Source organism: Falco cherrug, chromosome 3 (genome assembly GCF_023634085.1).
Source record: "Falco cherrug isolate bFalChe1 chromosome 3, bFalChe1.pri, whole genome shotgun sequence".
NCBI lineage: Eukaryota > Metazoa > Chordata > Aves > Falconiformes > Falconidae > Falco > Falco cherrug.
In genome coordinates this window covers 70701787-70727669 of record NC_073699.1, presented here as the reverse complement: position 1 = coordinate 70727669, position 25883 = coordinate 70701787, and the positions used below count along the sequence as shown (strand labels likewise).

The 25883-nt window shown below is 42.2% G+C and overlaps 2 protein-coding genes across 3 annotated transcripts; one reads left to right on the top strand and one right to left on the bottom strand.

Moving 5' to 3' along the window:
- Nucleotides 1–2899: 2899 nt before the first annotated feature.
- Nucleotides 2900–18707, bottom strand: ACOT13 (acyl-CoA thioesterase 13). The gene is made up of 3 exons (XM_027798071.2): nucleotides 18574–18707; nucleotides 5750–5934; nucleotides 2900–3617 (listed from the first exon to the last, which is right to left on the bottom strand). The coding sequence occupies exons 1-3, from the start codon at nucleotides 18652–18654 to the stop codon at nucleotides 3461–3463; spliced, it is 423 nt and encodes a 140-aa protein (XP_027653872.1). The 5' UTR covers nucleotides 18655–18707; the 3' UTR covers nucleotides 2900–3460.
- TDP2 (tyrosyl-DNA phosphodiesterase 2) lies at nucleotides 18611–25863 on the top strand. 2 transcript variants are annotated; one of them, XM_055703464.1, is made up of 7 exons: nucleotides 18745–18963; nucleotides 19048–19130; nucleotides 21001–21171; nucleotides 22509–22600; nucleotides 23073–23191; nucleotides 23784–23954; nucleotides 25238–25863. In XM_055703464.1, exons 1-7 carry the CDS (start codon nucleotides 18745–18747, stop codon nucleotides 25517–25519), a joined length of 1137 nt encoding a protein of 378 aa, XP_055559439.1. In that variant the 3' UTR covers nucleotides 25520–25863. The 2 variants fall into 2 exon arrangements, with proteins under 2 accessions (XP_055559438.1, XP_055559439.1); XM_055703463.1 differs by lacking the exon at nucleotides 19048–19130 and having other exon boundaries at nucleotides 18611–18963.
- Nucleotides 25864–25883: the final 20 nt, after the last annotated feature.

Below are 25883 nucleotides of genomic sequence, written 5' to 3'. Positions count from 1 at the left end.
AAGAGCTGGAATCCTTAATGACTAAATCCCTCCTTACAGCACCTTCATCTGTGTTCAGTATTTGCCCTGATTAGTATCTGGACTCTGTTTTACATGCCAGTGGGAACAATTCTGTTCCAATTCCTCATTTTCTCAAGGGACCTGTAATGTGTAATTCTACCATGGTGTGAATACCTGGCTGTCAGTCTGAACGTATTTGTGCGACAGTAGTGATGTGAAACCAGCATAAAACACTTGGCTGGCCAATATATTGCATGAAGTGGGAAGCTGCAGTGACTTCCACTGATGGAGACAAACTGTTCCACAACATGTCACATACGACTGTGTGAGGTGTGCCCCTCCCTAAGGACAGGCCTCTAGACATCAAGGAGTATGGTGCATTTGGTATGTTTAATAATTAAAAAAAAAAAAAAAAAAAGGAAAAAAAACCCCAGCACAGTATGGGAGGGGCAGTACCATTTGCAGCTGTAAGATGGGGAGCTTACAGAGCTCTGTCAGTTATTGGATATGTAATCTGGCACACTAATAAGACTCACAAGATGCTCTCAGTGAGTCACTTGATTTGTTTGCTTGTAAGGGAATTATGCCCAAATCTGCAGTGATGGAACTAGGTCAGCCCCACAGGAGATATGTTTGCTCTGACGCCAGGTGGAACCATGTACCATTTGTCCTGATTACAGTGATTTTTCCCTCACTACTTCCTTCGAGACTCGGCTAACGTAAGAGGCAGATTTGCCAACGTGTCGGTTAGGGTGAACGCAGTAAAGAACGCTTCCAAATGTTAAGTCTGATGTTCTGTTAGTTTACTCCCAAAGCTAAGCAAGCTCAATGGTAACAATTCCTTCTAAAGTCATCTCCGAGCCCGGGTTAAGTTGTGAAATAAATTATGAGGTTAACATGCTGCTGCTGGTGGAGGGGTAACTGACAAGGTTGTCTTAAAATAATCAGTTCAATGAACCGCTTCTAAAATAACTGGCCTGCATATTAATGATGTTCCTCTTTCTTATTAATTGGGCAGCACTAAAATACTGTGGTGAATAGTCTGTTATAAGGGAGAATTCACTTGTTACTTCAGGAAGGGTTTTTTTTTTTCTGTTTCACTCAGCTTGCCGCAGTCCTTGCCAGGCTTGAATGGGAACAGGAGGATACTGTTATTCCACATTGAGGTTTGCCACTTTTAATTTGCCTGGATGCTTTTCAAATTGCAATTACGTAGATATGATGAATGCTAAGTGATAGAATGAGACCACCTACCCATGGTAGGTTCCTGAGGCAGCCAGCTTTGATTGAGGGGAAGTCATGTTGAGTTGCAGTGTGACGGTTACACGAGGGCAGAGCACACAGCGCTGAGAGCGTTCTGAATCTTTTGGCACATAGTGAATTGGGCACCTCCTTCATTCTCGACCTCTGCCTTTTATTTCAGGGAATAGTCAAAATCACTCCTGTGTTTCAATGAGGGGGGTGGGTTTATAGTAGTTGGGGGAGAAATTTAAGCCTCACTTCTGTTTCCTTGCGCTCTACTTACATGAGTAACCTAAGGAAGGAAACCAGTAAACTTGAGAATAAGAAAAAAAGATGACTGGAGCTGCCAGAACACGTTAATAGGAAAATAACTGGAACAGCAACTGCTAAACTCGCTAGGTGTGTCCACATGCTGTGATGGATCCTCTCTGTCTGCTCATTCTAATTGTAGAGGAGGTGGAGGTGCTCAAGGCTCATAATAGTGCTCCAGGCAGAGTGAGAAACAATTTAATACAGCAAAGCATATAGTTCTGCTGAGCAAAGATTTAAAACAAAAAAGATTGCTTCTGTAGTATCTTCAGAGAACTGCTTTAGCAGAGCATTGTGTTTCTATAAATGGGATTCAGGGATGACTCTAAGCATGAGTGCAAGTACTGGGGAAAAAATAATCATGAATGCACTGTTGAGAGAAGAGAGGATGCTACTGTTGAACTTTCAATAGTTCAACTAGCCACAGGCACGTAAGCCACCTACGCTTCCGTGACAGTCTTGGCGAAAAAGCTTTTCTTGACAACATACATACCACAAACAACTGTTCTAAACTTGCACTAAAAATACATGCTGATAGCCAGAGCCCACTGTAGATGCTTTTTTAGAGAACTTCCACTGAGGGGTAAGTTACAGCTGTATCACTTGTTTGAAAGTCATTTTGGACAGATTGCTGATATATTAGTAAACTTGTTCAACTTCATATTGAAAATCAGTCTGCATGAACAGGTCATTTAACTCATTGGAAATCATTTCTTTAGGTTTAGGAATGCATAAAAAAAGCCCTAACTGCACATTTAATTATAAAAGTCTAATCACTGAAGACAATGAGTCAACTTCCTTGATAAAAAGAATTATGCATTCCCTTTACTAGTGCAGATTAACTTTTTCAAATTTCCCACTAGAGAAGAAAAACTAAGATAATGGCTTACGTAAGCTCACACTGCGTATGTAGCATTGCTGGTTTTATTACAGTTTGATAGCCTTGCCAAGGATCATTTGTCATCAGTTTGAAGAAAGCAGTTAAACCTGTCCACAACAGTGCAGAAAGAGACAGGTCTTCAGCTGATGAATAGCAGCTTTACTCTACCGCATTCAACCCAGGTCAGACTATCTGCAGCCTTAGCCTGATTAAAGGCTCACCAATTTTATTTTGATACATCTCTTAACTCAGCTGGTGATTTTTAAACAAACATAACCAGAACTTCAGGTAGGCAGAGGTCAAAAGCCCTTATGACTTGCATTTTCACATTTAGGAATCACAGGGAAATGATGAAATCTCACATGAATTTGTGTACAAGGGTTCCATCACACTCTCAACCGCTCCACGCTGGCAAGTTTTTACTTTGTGCAAAGAGATTACAAAACTATTAAATAATCTTTAGAAAGGTAGTTTCAAAAGGCTTTATTGAATATTTCTGAATTTGTTACAGCATTGGTAAACTACATTTTGTATTAGCCTGCTTTATACTTTCAAACCAGTTTTGATATTATATTATAGGTACTCTGTACTACTATCTTACAGAACAAGTAGTTTAGTTTGTAAGCATACATACTGGTGTTTGAATGTGACGGTGACAGCCCTGAAGACAGGGTTGCTTTGTCATATGACAACACCACAGGCAAAGGAACGATCTCTTAAAATACAGTCGTGCTGGTAAACCATATGGCTGGTCCAAAGGCTCCTCTCTTCTGCTATCTTGTCCAAAAAAAGCCAGATGCATCCCCATGCTTTCGCACTCTGTTGTTCATCCCGAAATAGGCACTAATTTTAGGCTTGTAACAATTCTGGTGGTAATTACCAAATTTGTTCATTTATTATGTGAGTGAGACAAATTCACTTTATATAGACTATCAGAACTTTGTGCAGATGATGTCTTAATACATAAATGAGAAATTAATTTGATATGGGGTTCTTAAGCCCAGCATTATTATTTTTTAAATTACTTTCTTAACTTCCTATATACTTTGTGTGTCTACCTTGTGCAATTAACTTTCCAGTTGCTTTATTTGTTAAATCCACACTGGCAAATGCAATATTTCTTCCTTGCTTCAGAATCTGAGCTGTAATCAGTATCTCTTCTCCAATCTTAGCAGCAGAAGTGTATCTTCAATTAAGAACAAAATGAACAGGTAAGAGACTGTACAAAGCAAAAATCCAAGAATATTTTTGCATTTTTGATTATCATGAAGGGGATCAGCAGAAGTGAGTAATAAAGGCATATCTCTGCCTTCCTGCCTGCTTGCAAATCCCCCTTTCTTAAAGTCCTTGAGTTCCCCTAAGTACTGCAGTTGTAATTCAGCATAAAAATTCTCTGAGAAAATGGAGGGTAGAATGAAACCCATTGGTTTGGTTCTAAGGAAAAGTCCGTTAGGTATCAAAGACCTCAGTTCAAAGTTCAGCTACAAGTCCTCTTCCAGCCACTGCTGGCTCACTGCAGCCTTTCTAAACTAGTCTGACTGGTTCAGCTGCAAAAGGTCTCTGTTTCAAAGGCTCCAGAACTGTGTGGAACCTAAGCATGGGTTAACTGCTTTCCATACCCCTGGTCAGAGAAGTCTTGGAAATCTGGGAGGCCTTCAAACTTCCCAGGTTTAACACTGTTTCCATTCATTTGATAACTCTTTGGTTTTATTTATGTAAGTAGGAGGGTGTGCTTTTAAAACACTCTCCAGGGAATAGGAAGAAATTCCCCCACAAAAAGCCTGGAAAGAATTAGGAGGAGCACGATCCAACCATGATCTGGGGTAAGGGGACATTGACATGCAGAATTACAGAGAAGAATGTATAATTGCTGGATATAAATCTTAGTGAGATAAATTTCATCAACCAGTCCATTTCTATACATGACACCATGTCAAAATTATGTAGTCATGCCTAATGCTAATGTAGCACAAGCCCCATTAGTTGACAGGGGCAGGGTTTCAGTCTTGTTTCATTCTCAGAGGCTGCTGCCAATTCTCTTCTGATAAAATAAGTTTCTCTGTTTCTGTTTGTTCTTTCCATTACTGAAATACCTTCTTGTGACAACTTTTTAAAAAGCTCCTTCCCCAAAAGGAAAAAGTTGTATTACAGCAATATTTGATGGGTTAAACAAAGCTACTAATATTGCTACACATAACATTTCCCAAAGATTATGCTACTCAATCATTTTGGATCACTTCCAGAGACAGCACTTTCTTAAGATTTTAGCCCTTATGCAATTGGGTAGGCATATTCGAATGTAAATAATTCAGATGTTGGCCTCTTGTTATACTACTGTAGGGAAAAAACATTAACATAGGAGAATTTCAGGTTTTCATTTCCAGTGACTTCCTAGTCATTACAGTGGTTGTATAAAGCTTAAATACATGCTCCAGTCCCACCGGCCCAGTGGAGAAATGAGAAGGTGCTGTGGGGGAAAGGAGGGAACCTGGTAGAAACACAGATCACCCCACACAGGCTTTTAAAGCTGCTTTTATTTTTTATTTTTTTTAGACAGTTTTGATGAAGGGTTGGTTACTTTTCCAAAATTTTTAATGCTCTGTTAGTTATTCCAAGTAGGATCACTTTAGTTCCAATCATTCATAATCTCTTCAGTAAAAGTAATGAATAATAATAGCATGATCAAAAAAGGTTTCAGAACAACTTTTTTTTTTTCTTTAAAGACACTGTGCTTTAAATTTGCATTGCAGGAAGTACTATTCTCAGTATAAAACTACCTTTAAATGACACATTTCAAGGTCAAGGGTATCTTCCTCCACTGAGAAATTCTGATTCCATCTGTAATTCATCCTCTATGTGAGCATACAACACAGCTAAACTGTTCCCTGTTTTAACATTTTATGGACTAATACTGAAAAAGGGTTTATAGAAAGCTGCTTACCCTAATGCTTGGTGTTTGAGGACACACTCTAATATATCTTTGCAAGCAAAGACAAAAGTTGAACCAATTTTGTAAAGCTAAGATTTACCACATAACAACATCCCTTTACATTCTATGGATGAATGGGCACCATCCCTTAAACTCCTGTAACTAGTAAAAGTTTAAGGAAGTCCAACTCGAATTTTGCAACCAAATATCAATATCCCCAAATACAGCCCCCCCCCCCCCCCCCCTTAATTTACAAAACCAAAACTTCTGAAACCAAACACCTTTTTTAAGTGAGTACTACAGCACAGAAATTATGTACAATGGAGTCAACACCACGTTAGGGGAAGAAAAGTTAGTATGTTCAGATGAACATGCTAGATGATACCTACGTGATGTTCATGTCCACACTGACCCCAGGCACTGCTCTTTCCGTGTACAGCAACGCTGCTGTCGACACCACATCCACAAGTGTGGCTGTCAAACCTCCATGTAACGTGCCACCTCTGTTTGTATGCTCCTCCTCTACTTTCATTTCACAAACAATTTTTCCAGGAGTTGCAGAAAGAAGTTTCATCTGTATAACCAAAAAAGGAATAAAAAGCTTACTGATGATAGTACCAACACCCAATACTGCCCTGAATCAAAATGAAAGTAAATCTTGTTTAATTCTGGACTCATGAGACAAATTACAACATAGAAAATATAGTAAATCAACTGTCACATTAGGTATTTCCATAATTTTTGAGCAAAGATCGCCGCCTTAGAAAAATCTGTGTTTCTAGTGCAGATAAATATTTAAACTGACAGATTAACAAAACTTCAATACTTGCTATGCTCTCAGGAACTGCTTAGGAGACAACATTCTTCTTCAGTTTTCCTTTTGCTTTAATCTGGGACTGAAAAGCCAGATTAGAGGGAACACAAAACTGCTCTATATGAGTGTACCATAGCCATGAATGCATATTTGTTAGCACACAAAATGGAAACAAGACTGACAGCAATTCATAATCATTATACTAGAGCAACCTCAGTTACAAATCAGTATTTTGAACTGAGCGCTAGAAACACTAATCAGATTGGCCTCCCTGCGCTGAAATTCATATTCCTGGGTATAAGTATGCAAGACTGTGTCACACTGTATTACAGCATCATGACTTGTATATACACTTGTATTCCAACCCACAGGTGTTAAACAGAAAATGACAGTACATCCATGTTATCATGCTTCCCTCTGTACCTATCCAAAAAGCTGGATTTTTGAGACCAAGGTGTTACTGAAATTCAGTACTTTAAAATCTTTTTTCAAGTTTCTTCAGTTAGTAACACTGTATTAAAAATCTGAAAGGAGATGCAAAACTGGGGCAAGTTCAGTGAATATATTTACACATACAACTAAGACTTTAAAGTACCTTAAGACTGTCACAAGTAAAATGTGGACTTAATATTTATTATAGTTCCTACTAATTTACTAATTCTTTTACAATTTTTTAACTTACATGTTTCCATACCGTATCAGCTGAGTTGACTTAAATATTTTTAATCTTAAAAGGAATTGATTGAAATGTCTCCAGTCTCACTATTCCTTAATTATTCTGCAGTGTAAGAGCTCAGTTTCAGCTAATGCCCCTAAACTGATAGGCCAAAGTTTATCCAAGCTTTGCAGAGTAACGATCCTAAGGTAAATAAATGACAATGTAGTACACAGTCCATCTATGAATAGAAAAAGCTGGAATTAAGCAGAGGGGAAATCACTGAGGCAGTGTCCTAATACAGAAATAGCAACTTGACCAATGAAAATCCCGAGTCTCAAAGCAGGCGTGCTGCACTGTGCTGCACTGACTGGAGGCCTAAGTTTCTGACAGAATTTCTAATGAGGACTTTACTGATGCTTGACACTGGGAGCAGATGGCTTCCACTACAGTCAGGGAGTTTTCCAATCCACCAGCAAGGCAAGGAAAGCATCTGGCTTCATTTGTCATTGATCTGGCACTAGCTGCATGCTCTCCTTGACGAAAATAGTTCGGTATTTGAACACTTCCAGGGCTTACACAGCTAGAGTTGCTAGTTTGTCCTTCCACAGCCCTTCTGTGCTTGTCCTCCCACACGTCTGTCTCACTGAGCATACCGTATGCTGCTTCAGCTTCCAGCCACTACTGTGATGCACTACTTTGGAGACAGGGCTTTAAAACCCACAGTCATTTAAAGCCCTATATAGATAACACATTGAAATTAAACCTGCAACAAAGTCTGATGCTGAGCTGAAAAGTTTCAAACTAAAATCCGTCTTTTCCAGAACAGGAAAAATCTTGAGTTGTACTCAGTTACGGTAAGAAAGGCTTCAGGTATCTCCCAGAAAGACAGCAGATACTTCAAATTCAAACAAAACTGTACTTTTATTGTTATTATTATGTTCATAACATCATAATTCTAGAAGGAGCCTGCAGAAAAAGTCTGAAAAGTATTCCAGAGCAAGGTAGGAAACTTGTCTCCCGAGGCTCACTTCAGCCACTTACCCTTATGAGCTGAAGTACTACATTTGGTAGGATTATAGGGCAAAGGAGAGTGAAGTTATCACAGTGAAGAGGTGACGAAGAAGAACTAGCTGGACTCTATAAATGAAGGAGCTTCTCAAAGCTTTATAACTTAACTTTTACATACAAGACCAACTTATCTTGGTGAGACAAGACAGTTACTTTGCAAATAGATACTTTCTATTAAATGTATCAGATCACGGAGCTGTCAACAAAAACACTGCGTCCAGTATCACATCCTTCACAATGCAAACCAATTTTTTTTATGTGGTTGGTTTTCTTAGATGTATGTACTGCATCACTCCATGTCACAATTACATAAAACAGACAGAAACTACACAGAGAATTTTAGCATTGCAAAATTTAATGAGAATACAGGAACTGCTTCACAGGACCATCCTACACAGCAGCTACACTACTGCACACTACAGAATTTATAACAAAGTAATGTCATTTCAACTGTTTTGATCATAACATATGTCACAGCACTATCAAAACTATCAAGCTGCAACAAGGCTTTTACTTTCCCATACCAGGTTAACTTCAAGAAGTAGTTCTAGTGCCTTGCCCCGGCACAGCCACCAACCCCCCACAAGGTTTCAACAGTTCATCTACTGTCCGTGCTGTTTCTTCAGCCTCTTCAGGCCAGTCCACACTGCTTCTTGCCTCTGCTGCGTCTGGATTCTTTCTGCTCCGGGCTCCTCTTCTAGCCAGCCTTTCCTCATCCAGGCACCCTTCTTCTCTCAGGGTGTTCTCTCTCCTCCCTCTGCTTCTTCCAGATCTCTCTTCATACAGTGCCCTCCCCTTCCATACCCCTTAGAGCCATTTAACTACAGGAACCAGTCACAGCTGCACATTATCCACATCAGCCAACCCACCGCCCCTGAAGCCAGCCCACAGCTGTATATCATTAATGTTAATTAACCTGCCTTCATTCCTCTACAATTCCTCTTATTTTCTTAAGATTTCATACCTTATGTATTTAACAATCATCACAACTTCTTTGCAAATAAACAACTCATACAGTCCAGACAATTTGTCCCTGAATTCATACACATATTCCTTCTTCACTTTTATCTTGGACTTTTTAGCTTCTGGGGGCTGATCACCTTTCTTCTCATCTGCTTTCTTGACATCTGGGATTTTGTTTTCTTCAGAGGGAAGTTCTAATGAGCTTATAGTACCTTGCCCTTTCACCTCTTGGGTCACACCGGACGGTAACCTGAATGAGCTTGCAGCAGCAGATCTAGGATACAGCATTATCACATCATTCCGTGTCCTGAAAAGCTCCTTAACATCCTTGTGGTCACCCATTTCTTCTATGAGTGGAAACACTTTCAACAAGCACATGAACACCAGGAAGAACACCGCCAGGCCGAGCAGCAGCAGCAGCGGGAGCCGGCTGTGGCACGGCAGTGCTCCGGTGCCTGCCCTCGGCACAGCCATCACTGCTGCCTGGCCGGAGCCACCGCTGCGGGCTGCTGCCACGTCTGGCCATCCACCCTGCCACTACTGCCCATCACCCTCAGCCTCTTAACTCCACGGCAGTCAGGCTTCCTTCTCTTTGATCCCCGATATGAAGAAATAGTGCGAAATAGGGACAATAAACATCGCATCGATTGTGATTGTATGTGTCTGCTCAAGGAGTGTAGGTGTGGTGATTGGTCACATAACCGTATAGTTTTAAGGAAATAACTAATGAAAGAAAGAGTCTGTTCTTCTTCTTCTAACAAAAGGGGCTATTTACAAAAAGGATGAGAAACATTCCAATGTTATCTAGAGGGAGCACTAAATCTCCTTGCTAAAGAAAACTAGATGGCCGACAAGGACATGAATTAGCTGCAAACTTGCAAGACCACCACATTCCAGGCAAAGGACTGATAAGCTAATTAACATACGAAGTGAGAGTAGGCGGGGTTAGATAATGAATATGTATAGGCGTTAATTGAATATTCATTGTTTCATTGTATAAATATAAGACAGTTACTTTAGACATGCACGTTAGGCGGAAGGATCCCCCGTGCATCCAGCGCTGCCAATAAAGGATCCTCAGTCACTAAGAAACGTTGACTTCGTTCTTTAAATCATCGCAACGGCTCACCTCTACTGGTGTCTGATCCGGATCCCTAGGCTCTCCTCACCTATCTCAACGTGATCTGGATCGCAGGCTATCCCCACCTGCCTCCGCTATATTTAAATCAATCTGGCGACCCAGATGGGACACCCCTCTGCCGGGCTGTAGGACCCGCTGGGAACAGGACTCCCTAGGGTACCCCCGGGAATTCCCAGAGGGACTCCTTGACTCTACGGATCACTGCGGAGGCTGACAAGTACCCCATCGCTGTAAGTGGCGGTATTCTTTATTTTGGTTTGTTTGTTTGGTAGACCGGTCATTTGGAACCGCCCGTAAGTCAGAAGACAAAAGTTAACTTCTGCAGGGTGGTGTATACTTTTGTGGCTAGCACCTTAAGTATACGTTTGGTTTTGTTGGCATTCAACTGCTGTTTGGAGCCTGGCAAGTTCGCCTATAGGGCTCGTTTGGTACGGTCTTGCTTATTACGGTTTTCTGACTTATTGGGTGTGGAAATTTGACTCTGATTATCGTTATTCTGATTTTGGCTATATTCTTGGTAATCTTGCTTATTAAGGTTTCCTGACTTATTGGATGTGGAATTTGACTCTGATTATCGTTATTCTGATTTTGGCTATATTCTTGGTAATAATAGTGGGTTCTTGGTGGTGCTGTAGAAAGGTACCTGCATGTTGCATTTTGTAAGCGTTAAGTGTATTCTGTTAGTGTGAAGTGGGAAAATGGGAGGAAAACAAAGTGGTGGGATTTTAAAAGAAAAGCCCTTTAGGATGTGTTTTGAGTCATTGGAAGGATATTGGAGGATCCGCTGGTGGAAATGTGAATAGGAAAACATTGATAAAATATTGTAATCAATGGTGGCCACTTTATAAGCTGGAATGTGGAGAAAAGTGGCCTTTTAATTAATAATTATAAGGTTATTAATAATTGTTATTTATGCTGGAAACGTGAGAACATTTCTGTATTAAGTATATTACAAATGTTGGTATGTGGTTATTGTCTTGAACATCCGAGGGGTGAATGTGAACCTCTGTACGTTTTAAAGTGTATATGGTGTAAAGAATTATTATATGTATGGTGGCGACAAGAAATTGAATGCCCTGACTGTAAGATTTGGACGCCTTGGGATAAGAGAGAGAGCTGTAAGTGAAATTAGAGTCTCTGTGGCTGGGATAGCGATTGAGATAATAGTAAGAAAGGTCACTGGAAGGAAATGGGGGGGCAGCTGGGGGAAGCGTGAATAAGAGAACTTTGGCTAAGTACTGCAATCAGTGGTGGCCCCTGTATAAGTTAGGGGACAGAGAAAATGGCCCTTAAATGGCACACTGAATTATAATGTTTTGCTACAATTAATGTTATTTTTAAGGCAAGAGGAAAAATGGGATGAAGTAATGTATGCTGGTATGTTTTTCACTCTGAGGAATCACCCAGAGTGGCAAAAGAGTGTGGTATTAACCTAGCTCCACAAGATCCCTTAATAATAGCAATGGAAAAGGATCAGAGGGGAGGTTGTGGTTCCTTCTATGGAGTAACCAGAATTAAACACGTTGTAAGATAAAACTTGTACTAATGTATGTAAGACCTGAAGCGGGGCGGGGGGTGTGGAGAATCAAAGACCCTGTGAAAGTGTTAGAGTATTGGGGTGAGTTTGTACAACCCCCCGTACCCGCCCGAAGGTGCGGCTGAGTCCTGCTGGACGCATGGCAGGGTGTTTGCTGTTTGCCTGCGAAGGCGTGATACGTAAGCACACAGACTTAAAGCAGCAAGGAGCAGATTTGCATTCAGGGTAAGAGTTAAAGCAGAAGTGCTGCTGCAGAGGCAGGCTTGTGTAACCTGCAGAGCAGGAAGAGCATCTCCTGCCCCGAACCCTTCTCTCCTGCTCCAATCCTTCTGATGGTGAGGAGGAAGGGGTTGCTGTTGCTGACAATGGAGCAGAAGGACCTGACAATGTCACCCCAAGTGCTGCAGCATTTGCAGTACAACAGGACCGGTAACGGCCCCTTTAGGGCAGGCGATGGGTCTGAGTAGAATAAAGGTGAATCTTTGATGGGGAAATTTGGATGCTTGGAAGTTGGTTGCGAATAGGACTGGATAAAGGTTCGAGTGGATTTTTACTAGGTAATCGTGAGGTAGAAAAGTTGATAGAAGGAATAGGGGACGTGTACAGAAGCTAAGAGAAGAGCTGTGTCGTGCTAAACCGGTAGAGGAGATGAAGCAGAGACAGAGGAAGAATATCAGGCAGAAGTGAATGAGCATATTGTAGGGAAAGTGGGCACTGGAAGCGAGATTGCCCTAAGCTAAAGAACCAGCAAGGGGTTCTGGTGAACTAGGGACTAGGAAAAATGAGGTGGAATTTTTAGTGAATACAAAACCAACTTATTTGGTGTTAAACTTCAGTGAAAAGAATTTGTTACAGTTGTGGGAGCTGCTGGCCACCAGGAAAACATCCCGAAACCTTTAAGAAAACAAGAATGCCAAGTTCACCAAAATCTTTGTTGGGATGAGATTTATTAGAACATCTAGACGTTTGAAGAAGGAGAAATGAACCTAAAAGTTGAAAATGATCAATTAATTGAAATCTTGAGCTTATCTTTAATTCAACAAAAAGGTGGAAAAGAGGACCTCCCTGAAGTAAAAGAAATTTTAACCAGGTGTATCTGGAAATAAATTCCAGGAAAGGTGAAAAATGCTTTACCTGTTACAGTAAAAATGATAAGGGGGAGGCTTGCCTAGTTCAGATAAAACAACATCCCTTGGTCAGCAAGGCTGTGGGGAATATTGGCAGAAAAACTGAAATAACATACACTCTGTAGTAGTTCTACTAATGTAAATCTGTGTGTTTTACCATGACAGTGACTTGTTATGGGATGTGCAGATGAAACTTTGGATTGACAACAAAGTACAAGGAATAAGGTTGGTCAAGTAGCTCCTACCACAATCAAGGGCAAGACTGGGTTGGCCTCCATGTTTGCCACCAAGAAGAATCTTGAGCTCCGCTGCTGGCTGCAACCCAGTAGGCGCTGAGTGGTGAGAACATATGCCATGCCAGACCTTGATGTGAGGAATGGCCCCCTCTGTTATAAGAGGGTCATCCAGGAAGGAAGAACATAAGATGGCCCATTGAGGCACTGATTTGGAAACTGGAAACCGCCTGGCCGACCATGAGGCCATACAAGTAGCAGAGGAGGTAGGAAAGGAGGAATTATCCTTAATACCAGATGGTAAAATCCAAACTGTAAGTACAGATCAGGAGCCAAACTATTCTAAAGAAAACTTAAAGCTAATTCAGAACATGAATGATGAGATAAGTGGACTTATTTGAGGGATGGTCATATAGTGGTACCATCCAATTTAATATGGACCACAGCCCTAACAGAACATAATAAGACGCACTGGGGAGCTGATAATTTATATAAAAGTCTAAATCAGAAATTGGTAGGGTGAAACTTGTATACTTAATAAAACAGGTGACTCAGCAATGCGAAATGTGTTTGAAAATTAGCCAGGGCAACAGTGGCAAGTTGATTTTTCTGAACTCCCAAGAAAAGGGGGGTACCGATATTTATTAAATGAATGGACACCCCAACGTATCATACAGTATTATGGACCTGCAACTTGGAATCCTAATGAACTCATTAGTGGTGCTTGAGAACCAATCTACAATCTGAATCGTATCATTCGTCTACAGGCTGTCTTGGAAATTATTACTAATCAAACAGCTAAAGCTCTTGACTTACTGACAGACCAAGCAACTCATATACGAAATGCAATTTATTAACACAGGATGGTTCTCGATTACCTGCTAGCCGAAGAAGGAGGTGTTTGTGGTAAATTAAACGTTTCCAATTGTTGTTTGAAAATTGATGACAATGGTGAGGTAGTTAAACAAATCACATCTGAGATACGGAAGTTAGCCCATGTTCCCATCCAAACTTGGAAAGACTGGAACATTGACTTGTTTTCCTGGCTTCCCGGGAGCCCCTGGGTAAAACGAATCCTATTTTATTTGTTATGTGGATTAGCCACCTAATTGTTTTTGCCATGTGCTGTTCCATGTTTTATAAGATTAATTCAACATGTTATAACTAACATGCAATTTGCTACTATGGTTTCACCCAATGGTGTTAAACAAATTCGAGTAGTACGCCAAAATGTACAGTCAACAATACAGATTATATAGTTAACACAATAACAGTTTAATAGCAAACAAGAATCTGGGAATAATAACTATTAACAATTCATATAACAATGTAGGCTGATTAAGAATACAAATAGAATAGCAAACAAAACAACCATCAGGAATGTACAGACAAGGATGTGGCAACGTCTTTTATACTTTTCCACCTCCGCCATAAGTTCTTGACGTGTGACAGTAGAAAAACGCACCCCCTGCCTAAACAACAACAACAAAAAAAGAAAGGTTTTGATTCCCCTTTATAATGAACCATACAGGTTAGATGTTTAAAAAACACTCACCTTATGGGATGTTCAGAGGGGGAAATGCGCACTCCAGACCCTTCCTCCCTGGCAGGCGACGTGGCGGTCTGATGCATTGAAAGCAAGGACCTGTCATTTGGCCATAGTGCCATAAATGTTACCATTAACAAACTTACTGGAGTGGTAAGCTCGGGAAATGGGTCCGGGACTTCATCTGGACACTCAGCAGCCATCTTTTATCGTGTATGCCTTTGAACATGCGCATGCGCAATTTTAAACCCCACAGAATGTATTGGAAAAATCTGGAAAGACCGTGCATGCGAAACCCCTATAGTCTAGCCATGATAGTGACGCATATATAAAAAAAAAAAAGAAAAAAGGAACGTTTAAAGAAACTATAGTATTTATAGTTCATTTATTACTTAAGTGGAATGTATAGTTATAAGTATTGTTTTAGGTTTTGTTTTTGTAGGTTATATGTATTACCCAACCTTTTTAATTTAATTTGAAAACTGTGTGTTGGACGCAAAATAAATTTAGTCACAATAATGCAAAGGCTGAACAGCAAAACCGTGCAGAGTGTGTCATGTTCTGCCCATCTTTTTCAAGAGATCAACATTTTCCTTTTGTTTATATAGCAGTCTCTTGCACTCTGCTTTGGTATCCCACGAGTTCCACTATTTGGGACGAATTGCAAGGAGATTGCACTCTTCTATACCGGCGTGACCAAAAGCACTCACAGAAATACATACTGATGGTTACTGTAATCCAGCAAAGTCTCATGTAATGCGAAAAACAAACTTCTTCACTCATGAGTCCAACACAGTCCTGAATAATGTCGGGGTGGTAACTCCATCTGTTCCCTCCATGATAGTCCGTGCTGGTCCTTGGTATTTTTCTTCACGAGGTGACGAAGATGAACAGAAACGAATAACAAGTCACATGGTAACTTTGCTGAGCTTTTTATTATCGGTTATGCGGTCTTGCTATGCTGATGTTTTAGGAATACTGATATGTATATTACTTCAATGTTCTGTTTGGTGCTGTCAAAGAATGATCAGAGAGCATAATGATAGTTTTTAGAACAGGGGGGATTGAATAATGAGCTATGTACAATGAGTGATGAATGGTATACTACTTTTCTAGAAAATGATGTGCTTATATATAATTATCCAAAGTTGGGAGGTGTTCAAAGACCCTTATTATCAACATGATGAATACACCAAGACCTTTAGTGTCAGCACCATGGATGTACTAGGCGCAAGGTCCTTGGATTCGTTATCTTTATAAGGGCCATCTGGTCCTAAGTTTCTGTCGCGTATATAACGTGGCTAAAACAAGGACTTTGAATCGTGCTCATTAGTCGATCGAGGAACAGAGTCTGCACAGAAACAAGAAGGTAAAAAAGGTTCACTGGAGGAAGACTCCTGATCTTCATCCTGAAGACCCCAGACAACCACTCCTCAAGGACATTGCGCAGGAGCAAAATATGTAAATGAATTCCTGGAATTGTAATGAATATGTAAATGATTTCCTGACAGAAACCATAATTGGTGGGATACTCTCTTTGGCTGGTCACTTTCTGCAAAAGAAATTCTTAATGCTATGGTACACCCCATTGTGATCTTATTGAGCAGTTTAGGAATTTCCTTAATACTAAGCATTATGTTATATTTGTGGGTCTGAAGAATGTTTAAAAGGGTAACACTTATGTGTGATGCTTTATATCATTCGGGAAGACTGCTTAAGTAAAAGAATTTACTTAGTTTGATAGAAAAGGGGTGATTGATATGAAGAAATAGTGTGAAATAGGGACAATAAACATCGCATCGATTGTGATTGTATATGTCTGCTCAAGGAGTGTAGGTGTGGTGATTGGTCACATAACCATATAGTTTTAAGGAAATAACTAATGAAAGAAAGAGTCTGTTCTTCTTCTTCTAACAAAAGGGGCTATTTACAAAAAGGATGAGAAACATTCCAATGTTATCTAGAGGGAGCACTAAATCTCCTTGCTAAAGAAAACTAGATGGCCGACAAGGACATGAATTAGCTGCAAACTTGCAAGACCACCACATTCCAGGCAAAGGACTGATAAGCTAATTAACATACGATGTGAGAGTAGGCGGGGTTAGATAATGAATATGTATAGGTGTTAATTGAATATTCATTGTATAAATATAAGACAGTTACTTTAGACATGCACGTTAGGCGGAAGGATCCCCTGTGCATCCAGCGCTGCCAATAAAGGATCCTCAGTCACTAAGAAACGTTGACTTCGTTCTTTAAATCATCACAACGGCTCACCTCTACTGGTGTCTGATCCGGATCCCTAGGCTCTCCTCACCTATCTCAACGTGATCTGGATTGCAGGCTATCCCCACCTGCCTCCGCTCTGTTGGGCACTGCCAGCACCGCTCAAAACTTCAAATGTCCCCCAGCACAGCCATTACTGCTGTCACTGCTCATTACACTCAGTCTCATGATCTGAAGATCATGAGGTCAAACTTCACACGTGGCACCAATTGTCACAGCACTATCAAAACTATCAAGCTGCAACAAGGCTTTTACTTTCCCATACCAGGTTAACTTCAAGAAGTAGTTCTAGTGCCTTGCCCCGGCACAGCCACCAACCCCCCACAAGGTTTCAACAGTTCATCTACTGTCCGTGCTGTTTCTTCAGCCTCTTCAGGCCAGTCCACACTGCTTCTTGCCTCTGCTGCATCCGGATTCTTCCTTCACCGGCTCCTCTTCCAAGTCAGCCTCGGCTCATCTGAACCTTCTTCTCCCTGCTTTTCTTGGGGCCTGTCCTCGTCTCTCCTACATCCAGGGCACTCTCTCTCCTCCCTGCTTTTTCCAGGTCTCTCTTCATCCAGAGGAGCTCCTTCTCTTCATTTGGTACTCTCTCCCTCTCTTCCATACCCCTTAGAGCCATTTAACTACTTAGCAGGAACCAGTCACAGCTGCACATTATCCACATCAGCCACCCCACCACCCCTGAAGCAAGCCCACAGCTGTATATTATCGATGTTAATTAACCTGCCTTCATTCCTCCACAGACACAGAGCTGGACCAGTCAAATACATTCCTTTAGACCTTGTGCAGAAACTCATAGAGCACCTGAAGCGCTTCTGCTTTCAGCCTGGCTTCAAGGTGAGGTGTGAGATGTTATAACAAGCTATTTTTTTTATTATTATTTTTAAACAGAGAAAAGTAATAATTTATCTTGAAATTTCACAGTCCTGAAAGTTAGCTTAGTCAGAGTTACCAGGAAGGGAAGAAGAGCTGTTACTAAGCAACTCATGGAAGGTTATTCAGCACAGTCCTCATCTGCAGAGAGGCACTCAAAGGCAGCTCTAGTATTTAAGAAGAGTTCAGTAACACTTGTACCTTCTACTGTGTGTTACCCTCACATCCACACAGTCCCTTAGGGGACCTTGAATAAGTGGAAAACAGCACCAGGCCCGCACTGCCGGGCTCCTGCCGTGCCCGCGGCCATGCCCCGGCCGCCAGGGTTCAGCGAACCCACCGCAGGCCCCCACCTGCTGCCGCTCCGGCGGCCTGGCCCCTGCGGGGGGGCTGCTGTCCCCCACCAGGGCAGCGCGGCTCCGCAAGGCCTCTGCCGAGCCTCCGCCTGCGGGGCTGCGCCTGAGGAAAGGCCCCGGCCTCGTTCAGCCTTTTATTCTGGGAGGGGAAAACCCACGTTTTGAACGAGCAGCCCCGCCTCGGGCGACCGGCCACCTCTCCAGTCGGGGGCTGCCGCCAGCGGCCAGCAGCCCCCCGGTCTGTACACCAGTATCGTTAGGGCGAGTGTCAGGAGGACGGGGCCGGGCTCTTTCCAGCGGAGCCCAGCGACAGGGCAAAGGCAACGGGCACAAACCAAAGGAGAAGTTCCACCTGAACATGAGGAAAAGCCTGTTTGAGGGTGACGGAGCTCTGGAACAGGCTGCCCAGGGAGGCTGCAGAGTCTCCTTCTCTGGCGACATTCACAACCCACGTGGACGCGATCCTGTGCCACCTGCTCTGGGTGACCCTGCTCGAGCAGGGTCCTGGACCAGGTGATCTTCAGAGGTCCCTTCCAACCCCGACCGTTCTGTGACACTGTGCCCCTCCTGGGGGCGCCGCCCGCGAACCTCCCCCTGCGGCCCGCCCGTACCTTGCGGAGCACCCGGTCGAAGCCCTGCGACTCCACCATGTACTTCATGGCCTCCTTCAGACTCTCCACCGTGAACCCCATCTTGCCCGCTCCGCCGACGGCCGCCACTCCGCGCCCCGGAACGGCAACCCCGGCGGGCGGGGCTGGGCCCGCCTTCCGCCCGCAGGAGCTATGGAGGCGGCGGGGGAAAAGCGGGAGGGGGGCGAGGCGGCCCGTTGCCTGCAGGCGGGGAAGCCTCTCCCGGAGGAGGAGGAGGAGGAGGAGAAAGAGGAGGAGGTGTTACACCTGGCCAAGCGGAGGAAGGTGCTGTGCTCCGAGTTCGCCGCCATCACCAGTAGCGACGCGGCGGTGGCGCGCAGCTTCTTGGCCGGCAGCGGTTGGCACATGGAGGTACGCGCGGGGGGTTGGCGGCGGGGGCGAGGGGGGGGCAGCCCCGGCGGCCCTTTCTCTGCCATCTGCCTCTCTGTGTTTCAGAGGGCGCTGAACGCCTATTTCGAGCCGCCGCTGGAGGAGAAGGAGGAGGAGGAGGGGGCGGCCGGCGGGGGGGGCGTTAACTGGTAGGTGACCCCCGGGGTGGGAGGGTGGCCGGCGGGGCGGGGGTGAGGGGAGCGGGGCCTGCGACCCGGGAGGTGGCGGTCCCCGGCTGCGAGGATCAGGGCCCTCCCGGGTCGCAGCGGTCCCGCTCCGCCGCACCTCGCCCGTCTCTGCCCCGGTCGTTTCTGCTCCTCACGCTGAAGTTTCCGTGCTAGTTCTCCTTGTTTCCCACCCCCCCGTCCCTTCCCGGGGTGTCCCAGCCATCTAACTCTGGGCTAGTGGGTTTACGAGCCCAAGGGCTCGGCTTCATTTTCATTTCCACGGCCTTGTATCGCGCTGCAGTACCCGTGCAGGTGGTATTATACACCTTTGTATACATATTATACACCTAATGCAAAAAATAATACAACAGATACATTATACACGTTTGTGTGTGCATAAACTGTGCATGTAAGTGGTATACTGGACGTATGCATATTTGTATTTCTTAAAGGAAGTTGGCGTGGACATGCACACCTTGTTAAATGGACCTGTGGAAGTTAGGGCCTAAGATCTGTGGTCTTAGATACGCAGACAATTGCAGAGCAAATCCATGGGGTGTACCGAGGAACTTTTACAGACCCCGGCCCTTCACAGTCCTGAGGGAGGCATTTTTCCGGTGGACTTACTTATTTCGGTCTCACACGTTATATAGAAAAGCCCTTATGATCTTTATAGTTATGAATAAACTGCATTTGAAAACAGCATGCCTGTTTCTGCTTGATATGTGTGTATGAAAAAATGCGAGCCTGCTGAACATTAGCAGTGGTCTCTAGGTAGTCCGTGATGAGTCAGAATACGGCTGTATCAAACTGGCAGCAGCTTTTTCTTTTCCAGCCTCTCTCTGTCTTTGCACAGAGGGTTCTGTCTTGGAACTGTTGCATGCAGGTTGTGTTGGGAGAGAAGACTGTTCGGAGACCTCCCTGTCAGGGGAGGATTCATTGCAGACTACACAGACTTTGATCTTTCATCTCATAGTCCTTCAGGTTGCAGTATAAATATGAAAAGTCATCACGAAAGTAGTGGAGGCATATACCACTGCTTACAACAGCCAGTGCATCCTTGTGATATCAACACTGTGTTCGGGTCACAAGTCCAAAACACAGCACCTTTGAGCTACTATGAAGAAAATCAGCGCTTACCCTAGCAAAAAACAGTACAACCATCTGTTAGCAGGTACAGCGTGGTTCTCTTCAGCAACGCAGTCCCCAAACAGTTACTAGACTAGGCACTCAAACTTAGTGTTGTTGATGTTAGTCTTCATGAAATCAACAGGGTAGACGGGGCCTGTGTTTTTGAGGTGGCATTTGGGGTGAATATTCCCAAGGAAAAGGACTGTCAATCTGTCACAGAGTGAGTCTGCACATGTACCTCCCCAGGGGGTTTGGCAGTTGGAAGAATCTCAGCTGTACCACAAAGACAGCATGTAAAAGCAAGTCCTGGCTGCAGTTGTTTGTTTCTAATATGCTGGGAAGTGTTTGAAAAGCTAATATACACAGCCTGCCTCTAGCATGGGGAAAGAGTTGAGTTACTCAGGTGCTTCGGATTACTTTGGTTACTGTCCGATTAACTTAAATCAGAATGGTAAATGTTATGTCTATAAGGAAGAGGAAGAACCACTTACTTCACCTGCGTACTAAGGCTCTGTATGACTGAGGTCTGTATTGTTTTAGTTGCTGCACTTGTAAATTATGTTGAGATCAATACATGTGAGCTTATTTCTTGGGAAAGTTTTAAATGGCCGCGTGTAAGTTCTCATGGGTCTAAAATATCTTGCTTTAGGAGATAAGTGGGAGTAATTGCAGGAAGAATAGTATTATGCATGTTGACAAACAAGTAAACTCTCTCTTTTAGTATTGACCTCACAGCAGATGCAGCTACTACTAGTAATGCTGGTGTCAATAGCGCAGACTCAAGGCAACAAGAAGATGACAGCAGCTTCTCCCTGATAACTTGGAACATTGATGGGTTGGATCTGGGAAGTCTGAAAGAACGAGCTGGAGGAATTTGTTCTTACCTGGCATTGTAAGTGTAGCTTCACCTTTGTATTGTTGTGTACCCAGCTTTAAAGGGAAAAGCAAACTTTTTGGTTTAGATATTTACAAATCTTCATGCCCAAATTATCTTAATGTTAGATGCAACAATACGATCACTATAAATCCGAAATAGCTGAATAAAAGTTGATAGAGGTGTGACCCTATGCAGCATCTCAAAGGTTAAATATTTTGCGATGACTACTTTACAAAGCTTTTCATAATTAACATTATTGTTCCAGTTGCAGTCATATGTCAAAAGCATACTTCATACTTCCATCTTGTACATAAGAGAAGGGTGAAAATGCAAGAAACTTGTTTGTCTCATTTGGGTGGTATGAATAACTTCGTGCTAGAGCAAACTTTCAAACAACAAAAAAGACTTTTAGTGAAACGTGAAAAGTGGCTCTCTAGCCGTTACTGTCTATCAAAAAAGAGAATGTGCAAGGTAAGATAAAAACAATAGAATCTGTGATTGCCTTTTATAGTTCCATCGGTGGAAGCCTGACGTGAATATATTTATTTATGAGCACTTTAACAATTGCATATGTTGATTTATCTTAATACAGTAACTTATCAGTGTAAATTAAATGTTTTAAACAAGTAATAATAACTTAAGATTCTCTTAAAACAGCAGAAACCTCTTAACCAAAATTTTCACTTGGTGTTGTTAATCTGGGGTGACAATATTTTTCTTATGTAAATAAAGCCTTAGGTTTGTCCTTCACCTACTTAGAGCAGGGCTGTTCAGCAGTGTAGCAAAAATAGGGGCAGCTCTGAAGTCATGTCTAAATGGGCATTTCCAGGACTGCTGGCCCACATGAACTGTTAGTGATTGCGCAGCTCTAATACAATAGAAGAGCTTGTCGTTGATGAGACTGGAGAAAATGAATGGCAGGTTACCTGAGAGGATCTGTTGTAAAGGAATGAGGTGGTGGCTGGAATCTCCTGGAGAACTTAAATTGGGGAGAACATGTTCCACAGCTGCTTTGCAGCTGCTTATGTTTAATTCCTCATGTGTGTAGTATATGAAACCTGTGCAAATGTGTGCGAGATCAAGGTATAGGGAAATCATGCATTTTATTACCATGACAGTTCCATGTCCATAATAATCATTCTTTCCTCCCTTTTAGCAATGGTGATGTGTCTACGTGCTACTAAGTATGATGGAGACAGTTTTTCGGGTTTTTAGAAATACAGATTCTTACTATATCTAGGAAGATGAGAACAAGGTGCACCTGAAATCCCTGACCCTGTTCCATTTGGCCTCAGAGTGTAACAGTAGCACCTTTCGGTAGTTAATTTAAAATCTTTTCTCACCAATTTCAGATACAGCCCAGATGTGGTGTTTTTACAAGAGGTCATCCTGCCACAACTCTCTCTTCTACAGGTGAGAGCAGGCAGCTACGCTATTATTCCAGGTAAGAAATAACCCTCAGTTTCTAACTACAGAAACTGGAAAATTAAGTTTGGTTTTATTCTGTCTCCTTTACCGAGATCTCTGACCGTTTGTAGGAATGAAAAGAGTAAAGTGAAGAAGGAAGCACTTAAATTACTTTCTGTGTTTTGATACAGCATATAGTTTGATGCTCATTATGCATGTGAAAAGCTTTCCTGCCTGGTGGTTTCCTTTGTATTTTTTCTGCATTTTGAAAGGCTGATAGTAAGGGTAGCCAAAAAAGTGCCATAGATAGTAATTTCTTAAATATTTTCATTTTAAAAAATCTGAAAAATGAACCCTGCTATTATATAACTTTTTAACTGATGACTTCACATCTTACAAATTAACATGACTCTCCCAGATCATGCTGAAAAGGTCTCTTTCAGAACCTTAACTTCTTTATGGCATGGCAGAAGATAATCTCGACCATTTCCTTCCCTGTTCATCTTTAGGTGCCGTAGATGGCTATTTCACTGCCATAATGTTGAAGAAATCAAGAGTGAAGCTACTGAAACAGGAGATAATACCTTTTCCAACAACCGCCATGATGAGGAACCTTTTGGTTGTGCATGTGAGTGAGTCAGTATGTACTAAACGGCTGTATGTCTGCCTTCAAAACAAAAAATCCCAGGAAAGGCTGGACTGGCTTTACTCTGTGACAGTCTCAAACAGCAGAAAAACTTCTCCAAACATACAAACACAGTTGCATTTGATAATAACAAATGTAAATCTTTTATGTAAATTACTGGCCGCACTTTGTTTTGAAGTCTCATAACTTTTACTTATTTATAACTCTTTACTTTGAGGGTGACAGAGCACTGGAACAGGCTACTCCGGGAGGTTGTGGAGTCTGCTTCTCTGGAGATACTCAAAACCTGCCTGGACATGATCCTGTGCAACCTGTTCTAGGAGAAGCTGCTTTAGCAGGGGATTGGACTAGATGATCCCCAGAGGTCCCTTCCAACCCTGACCATTTTGTGATTCTGTAAACCTGTGAAAACAAAACTAAAAGCCTGTTATCCTCCTGTAAGCCACTTTTCTGAATGTAAAACTAATATTAACCAGAGCTCTGTCATTCAGTAATTTACTTTGTGATTACATTTTGCCTTTGGACTTTTTACCATGTTGTGAATGGTAACACTGCCTCTTTGTTTCATGCACAGGTGAGCATATCTGGTAATGAACTTTGCCTTATGACCTCTCATCTGGAGAGTACTAAAAATCACTCTAAGGAGCGTATGAAACAACTGCAAATAGTGTTAGACAAAATGCAGAAGGAGTCTGAGTCCACCACTGTTATATTTGGAGGGGATACAAACCTCAGGGACAACGAGGTAAATAGAAATAAGCAACCTTGTTAATTTTGAGAAGGTATTCTGACAAAATCTTCTCAGGCTTTTTTGTTGTCTTTATGAAAAGTGACCTGCTTAGGTAGAACAGAGATATGCAACATTTATTCTTAAAAAGTGGAAGCATGACTGAAGTAGAAGCTGTGGCATTGCTATGCTGAAGCATTATTATAGCTGAGGAGATGTATACGAAGAGCTCTCTGCCCCTGCAATAACAAAATACTTTATTGGCGACATTTATAACTGAGAAGAGGCAGGAATAGTTGATGAAATTTTGATTTCAAAAACATCTTCTCATTTTGAGAACCTGATCTTTACTCGCTCAGTTCTGATTCTCAAGAGAGTTAATGCTTTTGGAATCAATGAAAGAAGAGGATGCTCTGGAGAACCAGATCTTGGGAGCTTAAAATTAATATCTCTTCATAGATACATTCAAAATTAGAAGTAATTTTTGCCTGCTGATACTAAAAGTGAGATTTGTGCATGATTACCAAAAGGTCAGCGTTTCATCCTTCCCTGTTGTGAAATTCCATTGCAATGAACTAGAATGACATTACAACTCTTAGCAGGAGCAGCACAAGTCTTAGGAGGAGCAGCTGAGGGAACTGGGTTGTTTAGTCTGGAAGAGATTTGGGACTTTATTGCTCTCTGCAGCTACCTGAAAGGAGGTTGTAGGCAGATGTGGGTAGGTGTCTTCTTCCAGTTAACTAGTGACATGACGAGGAAACAACCTCAAGTTGTGCCAGGGGAGGTTTAGATTGGGTGTCAGGAAAAATTTGTTCACTGAAAGGGTGGTCAAGCATTAGAACAAGCTGCCTAGGGAGGTGGTAGAATCACCATCCCTGGAGATGTTTAAAAGACATGTAGGTGCGGTGCTCAGGGACATGGTTTAGTGATGGACTTGGCAGTCCTGGGTTACCAGTTGGACTTGATGATCTTAGAGGTCTTTTCCAACCTAAATGATTCTGTGATTCTGTGGCATTGGTTCAGAGAACATGGTGTTGACCCCCAGACCTCAGAATTTCAGAGCTGAACTTTTTTTTTTTTTTTTTGTAACATGTTATGGATTTAGAAAGTACTACAGGAATTGGTCATGCTTTAGAGTATCCTGAGAAATACCACAACTTAGAAACATTTCCAATATCTTTGGCTCTAACAACTTGTTTTTTGCAGAAAAAAGCAATGTTGTGACAACTCTGTTCTGGTTTTGAAGGTAAAATTTGTGAATTCAGTATATTCTGGATTTTCTTCCCTCCTCTTACCTTCAGGTTACTAAACTAGGTGGCTTACCTAACAACATTCTGGATATCTGGGAATTTTTGGGTAAACCTCAACACTGCCGCTATACTTGGGACACCCACTCCAATACCAACCTGCGTGCAGAGTACAAGTGCAAGATGAGATTTGACCGTGTTTACATTCGGCCTGCAGTGGAAGGGGGACATATTATTCCACGAAGCATGGACTTAATCGGGTTGGAAAAACTAGAATGTGGCAGATTCGCTAGTGATCACTGGGGTCTTCTGTGTAATTTTGATGTGGTACTATAAAAAAGAAAAAAGGCTTGCATTGTTTGTTTTTAGGTAATTTGTTCTTGATTTACAGAATTTTACCCTCTGTGTTGAAGTGGGGCATATTTCAGTTTTCAACCCTAATGCAGTCTCTGCTCTTGACTTCCACTGGAATGGCTTCATTTCAAGCTAGGTTTCCCTTTTTAGTTTCCTGATAAAAATATTTGGTTTTAATAATGAATGCAAATACAAAAACAAATTATGGTTTTAAAATGGGAGAAAGAGACTCTAAATACAAGTCATAAACATAATGGTTTAAAAGACATTTTTATTTTGGCATGTATTATAATCTCATAATAAATGCTGCTTTTTAATTTTAAGAATACTGTGCTTGCTTTGTTTC